Source organism: Mobula hypostoma, chromosome 4, assembly GCF_963921235.1.
Source record: "Mobula hypostoma chromosome 4, sMobHyp1.1, whole genome shotgun sequence".
NCBI lineage: Eukaryota > Metazoa > Chordata > Chondrichthyes > Myliobatiformes > Myliobatidae > Mobula > Mobula hypostoma.
The window spans coordinates 466,464-481,949 of record NC_086100.1 but is presented as its reverse complement, the minus strand read 5'-3'; the positions used below and the strand labels follow the sequence as shown (position 1 = coordinate 481,949).

Genomic DNA, 15,486 nt, shown 5'->3' with positions numbered 1-15,486 from the left:
AGCCCCACTGCACACTCTCAAGGCCTGAGCCTGAATCACATCCAGTTTCCTTATAAGAGACCTAGCTGCTGATCCATATACTATATTTCCATAATCCAATACAGATCTTACTAAAGCCACATACATTCTCTTCAAAGCTGAACAACTTGCTCCCCATTCCCTACCAGTCAAACATCTCATCACACTTATTACTCTTTTACATTTCTCCTCAACTTTCCTGATATGGTCTGCCCATGTTAATCGTGAATCAAATATAACTCCCAGAAATTTAAATGATGCAACCCTTTCTAATTCAACCCCATACATCCTTAACTTCTTCCCTACCTCAACCCTTTTCCTGGTAAAAAAAATACAGTTTGAGTTTTATCTACTGAAAATCTACATCCCCAATCATAACCCCACTCCACCACTTCATCAATTGCTTCTTGTAGTTTCCTGATTATATAGTCCATGTTCCTGCCTCTTTTCCACAAGGCCCCATCATCCGCAAACAGTGACCTACCTATATCCACTGGTACCTTTGTGAAGACATCATTGATCATAATCATGAAAAGTAATGGGCTAATCACACTACCTTGAGGTGTGCCATTTTCCACTATGTACTCTTTTGATAATTCTGATCCAATCCGAACTTGAATTTTTCTACCAAACAAAAAATCTTTAATCCAATTAAAAACTCTCCCAACCCCCATCTTGTGCAGTTTAATTAATAATCCTTCCTTCCACATCATATCATAGGCTTTTTCAATGTCAAAGAACACTGCCACTACTGACTCTCTATTTGCCTGGGCCTTCCTTATTTCAGTCTCTAACATAATCACTGAGTCCATGGAATTCCTTCCCTTTCTAAAACCACTCTGATAACTTGCCAGCATTCCCCTTTTCTCAAGCTCATATGATAACCTTTCTGTTATCATCCTTTCCATTATCTTACATATACTTGATGTTAATGCAATTGGTCTGTAGCTAGTGGGTTTTGACAGATCCTTGCCAGGCTTCCTTATTGGAATTACTACTGCTTCTTTCCATGCACTTGGTAATCTTCCCTCCTCCCACACTCTGTTATAAAAATGCAGCAACTTCAAAAGCGCTCCTTCTCCTAGATTTTTTAGCATCACAGAGCATATCAGATCTTTCCCTGAGGAGGTTGGTCTCGCTCTCTTTATTGCTCTCACCATTTCTGCTAATGTAAATGGATCATCAATTATATCATCTGTTCCTTCCCTCCTGCTTAACACACCTGGGTGTTGGCTCATTATTCTTTCCCTTCTTCTTCTCCCTTCTTCAGACAAATTTTCTGAACTGTGTATCAGTACAAATGACTTGGCCATGACCTCAGCCTTATCCCTACTGGAGACTGCAGTTTCCTCCTCAGATATCATTACTGGATATTCCCATTCCCTTCTATCTCCTCCCATCCTCTTAATCATTCCCCATATCTCTCCCACAGGTGTTGTTCTTCCTACCTTGTGGCAAAAACTCCTCCAACTTGCCCTTTTAGCTTGACGTATAGTTCTTCTCACCACTGCCTGTGCTTTCTTATATTGAACCAAATGCTGCATATTATGGGTTCTTTTAACTAGCCTGAATGCTCTATTTCTGTTTTTTACAGCCTGACAACATTCCTCTGTCCACCATGGTACCAGTTTTCTATTCATCCTATTTTTACTCCTAGGTATAGATCCTTCTGCTGCCATGATAATTGCTGAAGTCACCTGTTTAATTCATCTACATTTCCAGAAATATCAATCTTTGTCAACCCTTCTTCACTCAACTTCTGGAACTTATCCCAATCAGCTTTTTCAAACACCCACTTTGGGGTTCTGCCACCTGGTCTTACTTCAACTCTTTCACCCACTGAACACAAAACTGGGTAGTGATCACTGCCTACTGTTGAAGCAGTCCAAACTCCCCAGTTACTAATGCCAGCCAAGGTATTAGACACTAACGTAATATCTAACACTGACTCAGTTCCTGTTGTTATATCTATCCTTGTGCCGCTACCATCATTCATACACACCAAATCCCTTTCTTCCATCAAATCTTCAATTACCTTTCCATTTGGATCTGTAATCTGATCCCCCCATATTGTGCTATGAGCATTGAAATCTGCACACCACACTACCTTATGTCTGTTTTGTCCTTGTATCTTTAATAGGCTGTCCAAATCCAACCTTTTACATGGATTGTAGTAGTTAATTATAACCACTCCCTCCCCTCTCTCCCACACTTCCACCACTATGTATTCCTGATCATCTCCTTTCTCCAGTACCCTATATGGTATACCTTGCTTGATTAACATAGCACAATCCCCTCCTCCCCCTAGATTTCTATCTTTCCTTATCATTGTATACCCATATACCACAAAGTCTAAAGTTGGTTTCAACCAAGTTTCCTGAATACACATCTCATCCGGTTTTACAACCATTTCTTTAATAAAGTGCTTGAATTCCTGGCTATTGGCCAGTAAGCTCCTTGCATTCCATTGTAAAAGAATCACCATAATTAGTATTAACCAACACATGACACTTCCTGGCTTGACTGATTACTGAGGTTCTCCCTCACTTCCTCACTTCCTCCCATGTCAGTCCTACTAACCCTAAATGGTTTACTGCTGCTTTTACCACCAGCTGAATTTTGTCACTTTTTGACTTTACCTCAGCAGTACTATTAATCACTCCTGCAATGAATGTTACTAGAGCCTTTTTGTCTACATAAATCCTGTCATTTGTTCTTTGTTGCATCTCTCGTATCCCTATTGCTCCCTGTTCATTAGGAACATTAGTCTGTTCTCTTGACATTCTTACAGCTTCTGCATAAGTGATCTTTCTTTTCACTCTTATTTCTTGAATTTTAGTCTCCCGTCTCACAACCTCACACCCACTATATGCAACATTATGAGCTCCTCCACAATTGCAGCATTTTGGTTGAACTCCTGTTCCGCACTTTCCATATTCATGATCACCCCCACATCTAGCACATCTCCTCTGCCTTTTACAGTTTTTAGCCACGTGTCCAAACCTTTGACAATTATAGCACCTCAATGGCTTTGGCACATACACCCTTACTGGGTAACTCATGAAACTCAGGAACACCTTCCTTGGCACTCTTTCTTCTTCAAATTCAATCAATACTGATTCACTTTCCTTTTTCACTCCTTCCTTTGTTGTTTTCAGTCTTTGAACATTCATTACTTTCCCTCCTTTGATATTCCTCTTTATCTCCTCCATATTTATACTCATTAGTATCCCCGTGATCACTCCTTTACAACCACTGTTTTGTGCTCCCACCCTCCCAGTGTATTCCACCTTGCATTTTCCTATCTCTTTTAGCTTGAGTGCTTTCTCTTTCCTCATTCGCACATCTTACCAATAAGTTGCCATCATTAAGGACTTTTGCAAATACTATTTCCCCTATCTTATTTATCAGAGTTGTTGTTAGCACAAACGGGTTAATTTTCTTCATATGTCCCTGAGTCTTCTCATTAAACCTAATTATGACAACACCTCCTCTCTGAGCTTGCTCATCTTCCTCACTTTCAGAGCTTTCTCCACTATCATTTCTTATTCTTTTATTCCCTTTGTCTTGGTTTTTATTCATTCGACCCCTCACTACCTCCTCATTCCCTTTATTTCTCCCTTCACAATAATCCACCTCTCCCCAGCTGCCTACCTCTGGTCCCAAGTCTCTATCCCTCTCCTTCTCCACTTTCTTTCCCTCAAGCCCGCCTCTTATCTTGTCCGCCATTACCGGACCCACACGACCCCCTCCCAGCAATTTCCATTCCTTCCCCACTCTCTTTCCCTCAACAGGTTCCAAAACACACTCACGCATCAAGCAAAACACAGCCAGCTTCCAGCAGTAGCCCACACTCCGTCCTCGCCTCTCTCTTGTGCTCCCCCGTCCCCTTTACCTTTCTGCCACGGGTTTCTGACTCTATCACCAATCAACCCTCCCCCTCCAGGTTTCACCTCACCTGGTGCTTCTCTCTCCCCTCCCCCTACCTTTTCAATCTACTCCTCAGCCTTTTTTTCTCCAGACCTGCCGAAGGGTCTCGACCCGAAACATCGACTGGTCTGCTGAGTTCTTCCAAGATTTTGTGTGGGTTGCTCGGATTTCGAGAATCTGCAAACTTTCTCTGATCTGTGGGTAGTTGTCGTTGTTGGTGACCCGCAGCCGAAACCTGTCACTCCGACTACCAGCCACACGGGGGCGCGCTGCCCCGCTCCGCTCTCCGCTCTCCGGTCGCCATGGAAACGGGTTAAACATGGAGCTGGACTCGGATCTACAGGAGGTGCGGAGCGGGAAGGAGGGAGACGAGGGAGTAGGGAGAAGAGAAAGAAGAGGGAGGGGGAGAAGGGAGGGGGAGGAGAAGGAAGGGGGAGTGGGGAAAGAGGAAGGGGAGGGATGAGTGTGGAAGGAGAGAGGGGAGGGAGGAGTGGGGGAGGGGGTATGGAGGGAGGAGTGGGGGAGGGGGAATGTATGAGGGGAGGGGGAGGGGGGAGGGGAGGGGGAGGGGGGGGGGGGGGGGGGAGGGGGGGGGGGGAGGGGGGGGGGGGGGGAGGGGGGGGGGAGGGAGGGGAGGAGTGGGGGGAGGGGGGGGGGAGGGGAGGGGAGGGGGGGGGGGAGGGGAGGGGGGGGAGGGAGGGGGGGGGAGGGGAGGGGGGGGGGGGGGGGGGGGGAGGAGGGGGAGGGGAGGGGGAGGGGGAGGGGAGAGGGGGAGGGGAGAGGGGGAGGGGGGAGGGGGAGGGGGGGGGGAGGGGGAGAGGGAGGGGGAGGGGGAGGGGGGGAGGGGGAGGGGGAGGGGGAGGGGAGGGGGGGAGGGGAGGGGGGAGGGGGAGGGGGGGGGGAGGGGGAGGGGGGAGGGGAGGGGGGAGGGGGAGGGGAGGAGGGGGGGGGGGGGGAGGGGGGAGGGGGGGAGGGGGGAGGAGGGGGAGGGGGAGGAGAGGAGGGGGGGAGGAGGAGGAGGGGGAGGGGGAGGGGGAGGAGGGGAGGGGGGGAGGGGGGAGGAGGGGGGGGAGGGGGGGGGGGGGGGGGGGGGAGGGGGGGGGGGGGAGGGGAGGGGGGAGGGGGGAGGGGGGGAGGGGGGGAGGGGGGGAGGGGGGGAGGGGGAGGGGGGAGGGGGGGAGGAGGGGGAGGGGAGGGGGGAGGGGGGGGGGGGAGGGGGGAGGGGAGGAGGGAGGAGGAGGAGGAGGGAGGAGGGGGGGGGGGGGGGGGGGGGGGGGGGAGGGGGGGGAGGGGGGGGGGGGGGGGGGGGGGGGGGGGGGGGGGGGGGGGGGGGGGGGGGGAGGAGGGGGGGGGAGGGGGGGAAGGGGAGGGGGAGGGGGGAGGGGGGGGAGGAGGGGGGGGAGGGGAGGGGGAGGAGGGGGGGGAGGGGAGGGGGGAGGGGAGGAGGGGGGAAGGGGAGGGGAGGGGGAGGAGGGAGGAGGGGGGAGGGGAGGGGAGGAGGGGGGAGGGGGAGGGGGAGGGGAGGAGGGGGGAAGGGGAGGGGATGGGGAGGAGGGGGGAGGCAGGAGAGAAGTGGGAGTGGGGAAGGAGGGAGGGGAGAGAGCGAAGGAGGGAGGTAAGGGGAGTGGGAGTGAGGAGGGACGCAGGGAAGGGGAGTTGAGAGGGGAGGGGGAGTAGGGAGGAGAGAGGGAGGGGATTAGGGGGGGGAGGGAGGGGAGAGGAGGAGGAGAGTGACGTGAGGCAGAGGGGAAGGAGAGGGAAGGGGAGTGGGGAGGGGAGAATGGAAGGGGGAGTAGGGAAGGGGAGTGGGGAGTAGGGAAGGGGAGTGGGGAGGAGGGAGGGAGGGAGGGGAAGGAGGGAATGGGGTGGAGGGAAGGGGAAGTAGGGAGGGAAGGGGGAGTAGGGAGGGAGAGGGGGAAGGGAGTAGGGAGGGAGGGGGGGAAGGGAGTAGGGAGGGAGAGGGGTAGGAGGGGAGGGGAGTAGGGAGGGAGGAGGGGAGGGGGAGTAGGGAGGGTAGAAAGAGAGGGGAGGTGGAGTAGAGAGGGAGAGTAGAGGGGGAGGGGAGTGGGAGTGGTGGGAGGGGAGGGTGGAGTCATAGGAGAAGGAGGGGAGAAACGGGGACGGAGGGAAGGGGAAGAGAGGGGATGGGAGGGGAGGGTGGAGGGAAGCAGGTGTGGGAAGGAGGGAGAAGGAAGGGGAGGGGGAGAGGGTGAGGAGGGAGAGAGTGATGCAAGATAGAAGTGGGGGTGGGTGAATGATGTGCTTACTTTGGAGCTAAGGGTATTAGAGGAGATTATTTGGGTCCTTGGCTACTCAAGCAGGTGACTGTCCTTTACGGTGTTTCAGTCGAGGATGAATAGTCCTGACGGACTAAAGGCTTGTTACCTGAATATCTGTGCAGAGATGAAACAGGATGTCAATCCATACATCTCGAATATGTTACAACATGTAGACCACTCTGACGTGTAAGTATGCCCAATACCTGGGTTTGTAAAGCAAGGTCCCTCTATACTCAACTCACCCTGGGGCTATCCCATTCTTTGTATAAACTTCTTTTCATACGCTCCATAGTACTTGACAGGATTAAATTCCATCTGCCTTTGTTCTGCACAAACTAACATTTCGCCAACGTTGCCCTGCAGTTTGAGTATCCTCCTCTCTGGCAACACCACCACTTTTCATGCAAGTTTGACACTTACAGCTCATCCCTCTTGTAGTCATATCCATCAATAACAACAGTAACAGTCCATCAAGGAGCATGGGCTTCCAAGTACAAAACATAGAAACATAGAAAATAGGTGTGGGAGTAGGCCATTCGGCCCTTCAAGCCTGCACCGCCATTTATTATGATCATGGCTGATCATCCAACTCAGAACCCTGTACCTGCCTTCCCTCCATACCCCCTGACCCCCGTAGCCACAAGGGCCATATCTAACTCCCTCTTAAATATAGCCAATGAACTGGCCTCAACTGTTTCCTGTGGCAGAGAATTCCACAGATTCACCACTCTCTGTGTGAAGAAGTTTTTCCTAATCTCAGTCCTAAAAGGCTTCCCCCTTATCCTCAAACTGTGACCCCTCGTTCTGGACTTCCCCAACATCAGGAACAATCTTCCTGCATCTAGCCTGTCCAATCCCTTTAGGATTTTATACGTTTCAATCAGATCCCCCCTCAATCTTCTAAATCCCAATGAGTACAAGCCTAGTTCATCCAGTCTTTCTTCATATGAAAGTCCTGCCATCCCAGGAATCAATCTGGTGAACCTTCTTTGTACTCCCTCTATGGCAAGGATGTCTTTCCTCAGATTAGGGGACCAAAACTGCACACAATACTCCAGGTGTAGTCTCACCAAGGCCTTGTACAACTGCAGTAGTACCTCCCTGCTCCTGTACTCGAATCCTCTTGCTATAAATGCCAGCATACCATTCGTCTTTTTCACCACCTGCTGTACCTGCATGCCCACTTTCAATGACTGGTGTATAATGACACCCAGGTCTCGTTGCACCTCCCCTTTTCCTAATCGGCCACCATTCAGATAATAATCTGTTTTCCTATTTTTGCCACCAAAGTGGATAACTTCACATTTATCCACATTAAATTGCATCTGCCATGCATTTGCCCACTCACCCAACCTATCCAAGTCACCCTGCATCCTCTTAGCATCCTCCTCACAGCTAACACTGCCGCCCAGCTTCCTGTCATCCGCAAACTTGGAGATGCTGCATTTAATTCCCTCATCCAAGTCATTAATATATATTGTAAACAACTGGGGTCCCAGCACTGAGCCTTGCGGTACCCCACTAGTCACTGCCTGCCATTCTGAAAAGGTCCCGTTTATTCCCACTCTTTGCTTCCTGTCTGCTAACCAATTCTCTATCCACATCAATACCTTACCCCCAATACCGTGTGCTTTAAGTTTGCACACTAATCTCCTGTGTGGGACCTTGTCAAAAGCCTTTTGAAAATCCAAATATACCACATCCACTGGTTCTCCCCTATCCACTCTACTAGTTACATCCTCAAAAAATTCTATGAGATTCGTCAGACATGATTTTCCTTTCACAAATCCATGCTGACTTTGTCCGATCATTTCACCGCTTTCCAAATGTGCTGTTCTCACATCTTTGATAACTGACTCCAGCAGTTTCCCCACCACCGACGTTAGGCTAACCGGTCTATAATTCCCTGGTTTTTCTCTCCCTCCTTTTTTAAAAAGTGGGGTTACATTAGCCACCCTCCAATCCTCAGGAACTAGTCCAGAATCTAACGAGTTTTGAAAAATTATCACTAATGCATCCACTATCTCTTGGGCTACTTCCTTAAGCACTCTGGGATGCAGACCATCTGGCCCTGGGGATTTATCTGCCTTTAATCCCTTCAATTTACCTAACACCACTTCCCTACTAACATGTATTTTGCTCAGTTCCTCCATCTCACTGGACCCTCTGTCCCCTACTATTTCTGGAAGATTATTTATGTCCTCCTTAGTGAAGACAGAACCAAAGTAATTATTCAATTGGTCTGCCATGTCCTTGCTCCCCATAATCCTTATTCTTCATTACCAAGCCTATTTTGCATTTCATGTGGGGGCTGGTGACCAATTCTGCAGGAAGTGTTACTCACTCAGTGACCTGCAATATGAGGTTCAAAATCTGCAAAGTTTCAGGGAGGGGGATATTTGAGTCAGAGTTTTATCATCTATCAGGACACTGCTTCAGGAGGCAGTCACATCCATTGGATAAAATAACTCAAATTAGGCCTGTGGAACAAGAGGGTGTGACTGCAAGTGAGGCAAGTTGGGGGCATCCAAGAGGTAGTTCTGAAGGGGTCTGAGTGATGACGTTGCCTGACGGGTCTAAGGTTCTTGCTCCCTGTATGTATGACAGTAATGGCTGTAAGAAGGTGAGCAACTAAACTGTGGCCCCGTGGTTCAGGGAGGGGGAAATGAAGAGAAATGTAGGTGGAATTGGGATTGTATTGCAGCGAATAATGTTTAAAGAGGATATCAAATGTTTCTTAAGATACAAAAAGTGTAAAAGAAAGGCAAGATTCAATATCGGACTGCTGGAAAGTGAAGCTGGATAGCTAGTAAACTGGGACAAGGAAATACTCCAAATTAGGCCTCACCAATGTCTCATACAACGTCAACATAACAACCCATTGCCTATACTCAATACTGTTATTTATGAGGCCAATGTGTCAAATTCTTTATGATCCTATCTACCTGTGCCACCACTTTCAATGAATTATCAATCTCTATTCCCAGATGCCTTTGTTATACCACACTGCTCAGTGCCCTAACATTCACTGTATAAGACCTACCCTGGTTGGTCCTATAGAAGTGCAACACCTTGCACTTGTCTGCTTTAAATTCCAGCTGCCATTTCTCAGCTCATTTTTCCAGCTGGTCCAGATCCTGCTGCAAGCTTTCTTCCTCGCTGTCATGGCTCACCCAGTCTTGATGTCATCTGCAAATTTGCTGATCCAGTTAACCACATCATCATCCAGATCACTGATACAGATGACAAACTATAATGGACACACCACTGATCCCTGTGATACTCAACTAGTCACAGATCCCGGTCGGGGAGGGAACCATTTGCTACTACACACTGGCTTCTCCCACAAATCCAATTTATGACCTCATCTTGAATGCTGAGTGACCAATCTCCCATGCAGGATCATGTCAAATGCTTTGGTAAGGTCCATGTAGACAACATCCACTACTTTAGGCCAGTCCTGACAAAGGGTCTCGGCCCGAAATGTTGACTGTTCGTTTCTATGGATGCTGCCCGACCTGCTGAGTTCCTCCAGTGTTTTTGCGTGTTGCGTTGACCCCAGCATCTGCTGAATATTTTGTGTTTACGATCCACTACTTTGCCTCAATAAACTTTCCTGATAACATCCTCAAAAAAATCTATAAGATTGGTTAGACATCTTTGGCAATGGTAATTTTTCTTTAAGACCATAGACCTGGGAGCAGAATTAGGCCATTTAGCCCATCGAGTCTGCTTCGCCATTCAATCATGGCTGATCCTTTTTTTCACCTCCTAAGCCTAACTCCCCGGTCTTCTCCCCATAAGCTTTGATGATGTGTCCAATTAAGAATCTATCAAGCTCTGCCTTAAATACACCCAAGCCTTGGCCTCCACAGCTGCTTGATTTAAATGGATGGGGAAGGTTCTGGAGGTTTGGAAGGTTGCAGATGTTGTTCCCTTATTCAAGAAAGGGAGTAGAGATAGCCCAGGAAATTATAGTCCAGGGAGTCTTACTTCAGTGGTTGGTAAGTTGATGGAAAAGATCCTGAGAGGCAGGATTTATGAACATCTGAAGAGGCATAATATGATTAGGAATAGTCGGCATAGCTTTGTCAAAGGGAGGTCATGCCTTATGAACCTGAATGAATTTTTTGAGGATGTGACTAAGCACATTGATATAGTGTATATGGATTTTAGCAAGGCATTTGATAAGCTACCCCATGCAAGGCTTATTGTGAAAGTAAGGAGGCATAGGATCCAAGGGGATCTTGCTTTGTGGATCCAGAACTGTCTTACCCACAGATGGCAAAGAGTGGTTGTAGATGTGTCATATTCTGCATGGAGGCTGGTGACCAGTGGTGTGCCTCAGGGATCTGTTCTGGGACCCCTACTCTTTGTGATTTTTATAAATGACCTGGATGAGGAAGTGGAGGGATGGGTTAGTAAATTTACTGATGAGACAAAGGTTGGGGGTGTTGTGGATAGTGTGGAGGGCTGTCAGAGGTTACAACGGGACATTGATAAGATGCAAAACTGGGCTGAGAAGTGGCAGATGGAGTTCAACCCAGATAAGTGTGAGGTGGTTCATTCTGGTAGGTCACATATGATGGCAGAATATAGTATTAATGTTAAGACTCTTGGCAGTGTGGAGGAGCAGAGGGATCTTGGGGTCCGAGTCCATAGGACACTCAAAGCAGCTGCGCAGGTTGACTCTGTGGTGTACAGTATTGGTCTTCCTCAACCGTGGGATTGTGTTCAGGAGCTGAGAGGTAATGTTGCAGCTATGTAGGACCCTGGTCAGACCCCACTTGGAGTACTGGGCTCAATTCTGGTCGCCTCACTACAGGAAGGATGTGGAAACCATAGAAAGGGTGCAGAAGAGATTTACAAGGATGTTGCCTGGACTGGGGAGCATGCCTTAAGAGAATAGGTTGAGTGAACTCGGCCTTTTCTCCTTTGAGCAACAGAGGATGAGAGGTGACCTGATAGAGGTGTACAAGATAATGAGAGACATTGATCGTGTGTATAATCAGAGGCTTTTCCCCAGGGCTAAAATGGTTAGCATGAGAGGGTATAGCTTTAAGGTGCTTGGAAGCAGGTACAGAGGCGATGTCAGGGGTAAATTTTTTACGCAGAGAGTGGTGAGTGTGTAGAATGGGCTGCCAGTGGCGGTTGTGGAGGCGGAAACGATCGGGTCTTTTAAGAGACTCCTGGATGGCTACATGGAGCTTAGAAGAATTGAAGGCTATGGGTAAGGCCTAGGTAGTTCTAAGGTAAGGACATGTTCGGCACAGCTTTGTGGGCCGAAGGGCCTGTATTGGGCTGTATGTTTTCTATGTCTAAGGACTCCCAAGTGGCTTTGCAGCTCAGATTTTCAGATTTTCTCCCCATTTAGATAATAGCCTACACATTATTCACCACCGTTTGGCTAAAGAAATTTCTTCACGTCTGTGCTTTGAAAGGGTGCTCCTCTATCCTGAGGCTGTGACCTCCTGTCCTAGACTTTCCACATCTACTCTGTTTGGGCCTTTCAACATTCAAAAGGTTTCAATGAGATCCCCCCCTCATCCTTCTGAAGTCTAGTGAGTACAGACCCAGAGCCATCAAACAGTCCTCTTATTTTAACCGTTTCATTCTTGGAATCATCTTTGTGAACCTCCTCTGGACCCTCTCCAATGCCAGCACATCTTTTCTAAGATGAGGGGCCCAAAACTGTTCATAGTACTCAAGGTGAGGCCTCACCAGTACCATATAAAGTCTCAGCGTCACATCCTTGCACTTGTATTCTCGACCTCTTGAAATGAATGCTAACATGGCATTTGCCTGCCTCACCACCTACTCAGCCTGCAAGTTAACCTTCTGGGTGTTGTGCACAAGGACTCCCAAGTGCCTCTGCATCTCAGATTCCTGGATTTTCTCCCCATTTCGAAAACAGTCTGCACATTTATTTCTACTACCAAAGTGCATGACTATACATTTTTCAACATTGTATTTCATTTGCCACATTTTTGCCCGTTCTGCTAATCTGTCTAAGCCCTTCTGCATCCTACCTGTTTCCTCAACACTACCTGCCCCTCCACCAATCTTCTTATCATCTGCAAATTTGGCAACAAACCCATTTACTCCATCATCTAAATCACTGACATACAGCATAAAATGAAGCTGTCCCAACACAGACCCCTGTGGAACACCACTAGTCGCTGGCTGCCAACGAGCATAAGATCCTTTTATTCCTCCTCGCTGCCTCCAACCAATCAACCAATGCTCTAATCATGTCAGTAACTTTCCTGTAATACCATGGGCTCTTAACTTGGTAAGCAGCCTCATGTATGGCACCTTGTCAAAGGACTTCTGAAAGTCCACATATACAACATCTACTGTATTCCTTTTATCTATCCTATATGTAATCTTCTCAAAGAATTCCAACAGGTTTGTTTGGCAAGATTTTCCCTTAAAGAAACCATACTGACTTTGTCCTGTGTGACCAAGTACTTGTTGTTATCTATTTAAGCAGCCTCAGGTGTGGCACCTTATCAAATGCCTTCTGAAAATGCAAGTAAATGACATCCACTGCCTATTGATTGTACACCCTGCTTGTTATTGCCTCAAGGAACAGATTTGTCAGACAAGATTTCCCTTCACAGAAACTATGCAGACATTGATTTATTTTATCATTAGTCTCCAAGTGCTGTCGAAACCTCATCCATAATAATAGACACCAACACTTTCCCAACCACTGAGGTTAGGCCAACTAGCCTATAATTTCCTCCCTTCTTAAGGAGTGGAGTGATATTTGCAATTTTCCAGTCCTTCGGAACCATGCCAGAATCAAGTACTTCTTGAAAGTTCATGACCAATGCATTCGTTATCTCTTCAGCAACCTCTCTCAGGACTCTAGGATGCAGTCCATCTGGTCTAGGTGAGTTATCCACCTTAAGACCTTTCAGTTTGCCAAGCACTTTTTCCTTTGTAATCGCAGTGGGACTCACTCTGCTCCCTGATACTCACGGACCTCTGGCACACTGCCAGTGTCTTCCACAGTGAGGACTGAGGCAAAGTATACAGTAAGTTCATCTGCCATTTCTTTGTCCCTCATTTCTACCTCACCAGCATCATTTTCCAGTGGTCCAGTATCAATTCTCACCTCCCTTTTACTCTTTATATAAGAGCCATCAGGTAACGTTAAAGCTATATAAGACCTTAGTTGGACCCCACTTGGAGTACTGTGTTCAGTTTTGGTCACCTCACTACAGGAAGGATGTAGATACCGTAGAGAGAATGCAGAGGAGATTTACAATGCTGTTGCCTGAATTGAAGAGCATACCTTATGAGATTAGGTTGAGTGAACTTGGCCTTTTCTTCTCGTAGCGACAAAGGATGAGAGGTGATCTGATAGAGGTGTATAAGATGATGAGAGACATTGAATGTGTGGCTAGCCAGAGGCTTTTTTTGCAGAACTGAAATAGCCAACATGAGGGGGCATAGTTTTAAGGTGCTTGAAGTAGTACCAGAGGAATGTCAGAGGTAAGTTTTTTTACATAGGGAGTGGTGGGTGTGTGGAATGCATTGCTAGCAACGGTATAGAGGTGGATACAATAGAGTCTTTTAAAAGACTCTCAGATATAGAAACATAGAAAATAGGTGCAGGAGTAGGCCATTCGGCCCTTCGAGCCTGCACCGCCATTTATTATGATCATGGCTGATCATCCAACTCAGAACCCCGCCCCAGCCTTCCCTCCATACCCCCTGACCCCCGTAGCCACAAGGGCCATATCTAACTCCCTCTTAAATATAGCCAATGAACTGGCCTCAACTGTTTCCTGTGGCAGAGAATTCCACAGATTCACCACTCTCTGTGTGAAGAAGTTTTTCCTAATCTCGGTCCTAAAAGGCTTCCCCTCTATCCTCAAACTGTGATCCCTCGTTCTGGACTTCCCCAACATCGGGAACAATCTTCCTGCATCTAGCCTGTCCAATCCCTTTAGGATTTTATATGTTTCAATCAGATCCCCCCTCAATCTTCTAATATGTACATGGAGCGTAGAAAAACAGAGGGCTATGCAGTAGGGAAATTCGAGGCATTTCCAGAGTAAGGTTACTTGGGCGGCACAACATTGTGGGCTGGAGGGCCTGTCATTGCTGTAGATTTCTATGTTTCTATGTTATTGTGCTGTAGATTTCTATGATTCTATGAATAAAACTTTTAGTATCCTGCTTTATATTATCAGCTAGTTTGCCCTCATATTTCATATTTTCCCTTCTTGTAGCTTTTATAGTTGTCTTTTGATGGATTTTAAAAGTTTCCCAAACATCCAACTTCCCACTCACTTTTGCTACATTATATGCCCTTTCCTTGGCTTTTATGCAGTTCTTAACTTCTTTTGTCAGCTGTGGTTGCCTAGCCCTGCCACTTGAGAACAACTACTTCTGTGGGACATATCTATCCTGCATCTTTTGAACTATTCACAGGAACTTCAGCCATCTCTGCTCTTTTGTCATCCCTACACATATCCTCCTCCCATCCACCTGAGTGAGCTCCTCTCTCATGCCTCTGTAATTCCATTTATTCTATTGCAATACTGACTTATGCTTCTCGCTCTCAAATTGCAATATGAATTCAATCATATTGCGATCACTGCCTCCTCAGAATTCCCTTACATTAAGCTCCCAAGTTAGATCTGCATTATTTCACAACACCCAATCTAAGATAACCTTTCCCTGAGTAGGCTCAAGCACAAGCTGCTCTAAAAAGCCATTTTGTAGACACTCAACAAATTCTCGCTCTTGCGATCCGATACCAGCCTGATTTCCCAATCCCCTTGCGGACGATGCTGAGGATGTTCTACAAGTCTGTGGTGGCCAGTGCTATCATGTTTGCTGTTGTGTGCTGGGGCAGCAGGCTGAGGGTAGCAGACACCAACAAAATCAACAAACTTATTCGTAAGGCCAGTGATGTTGTGGGGATGGAACTGGACTCTCTGACGGTGGTGTCTGAAAAGAGGATGCTGTCTAAGTTGCATGCCATCTTGGTCAATGTCTCCCATCCACTACATAATAGAAACATAGAAAATAGGTGCAGGAGTAGGCCATTCGGCCCTTCGAGCCTGCACCACCATTTATTATGATCATGGCTGATCATCCAACTCAGAACCCCGCCCCAGCCTTCCCTCCATACCCCCTGATCCCCGTAGCTACAAGGGCCATATCTAACTCCCTCTTAAATATAGCCAATGAACTGGCCTCAACTGTTTCCTGTGGCAGAGAATTCCACAGATTCACC

At 47.7% G+C, this 15,486-nt stretch overlaps 1 protein-coding gene across 1 annotated transcript in view; it reads left to right on the top strand.

Annotated features, from left to right (window-relative positions):
- Positions 1-4,247: 4,247 nt before the first annotated feature.
- The window catches only part of lrrc34 (leucine rich repeat containing 34), a 116,764-nt gene continuing 105,525 nt past the window's right edge, over positions 4,248-15,486 (top strand). The window contains exons 1-2 of the mRNA XM_063044772.1: positions 4,248-4,294; positions 6,295-6,413. Of these exons, the coding sequence (XP_062900842.1) occupies positions 4,268-4,294; positions 6,295-6,413 (146 nt within the window). The 5' untranslated portion in view covers positions 4,248-4,267. The remainder of the gene's footprint in view (positions 4,295-6,294; positions 6,414-15,486) is intronic.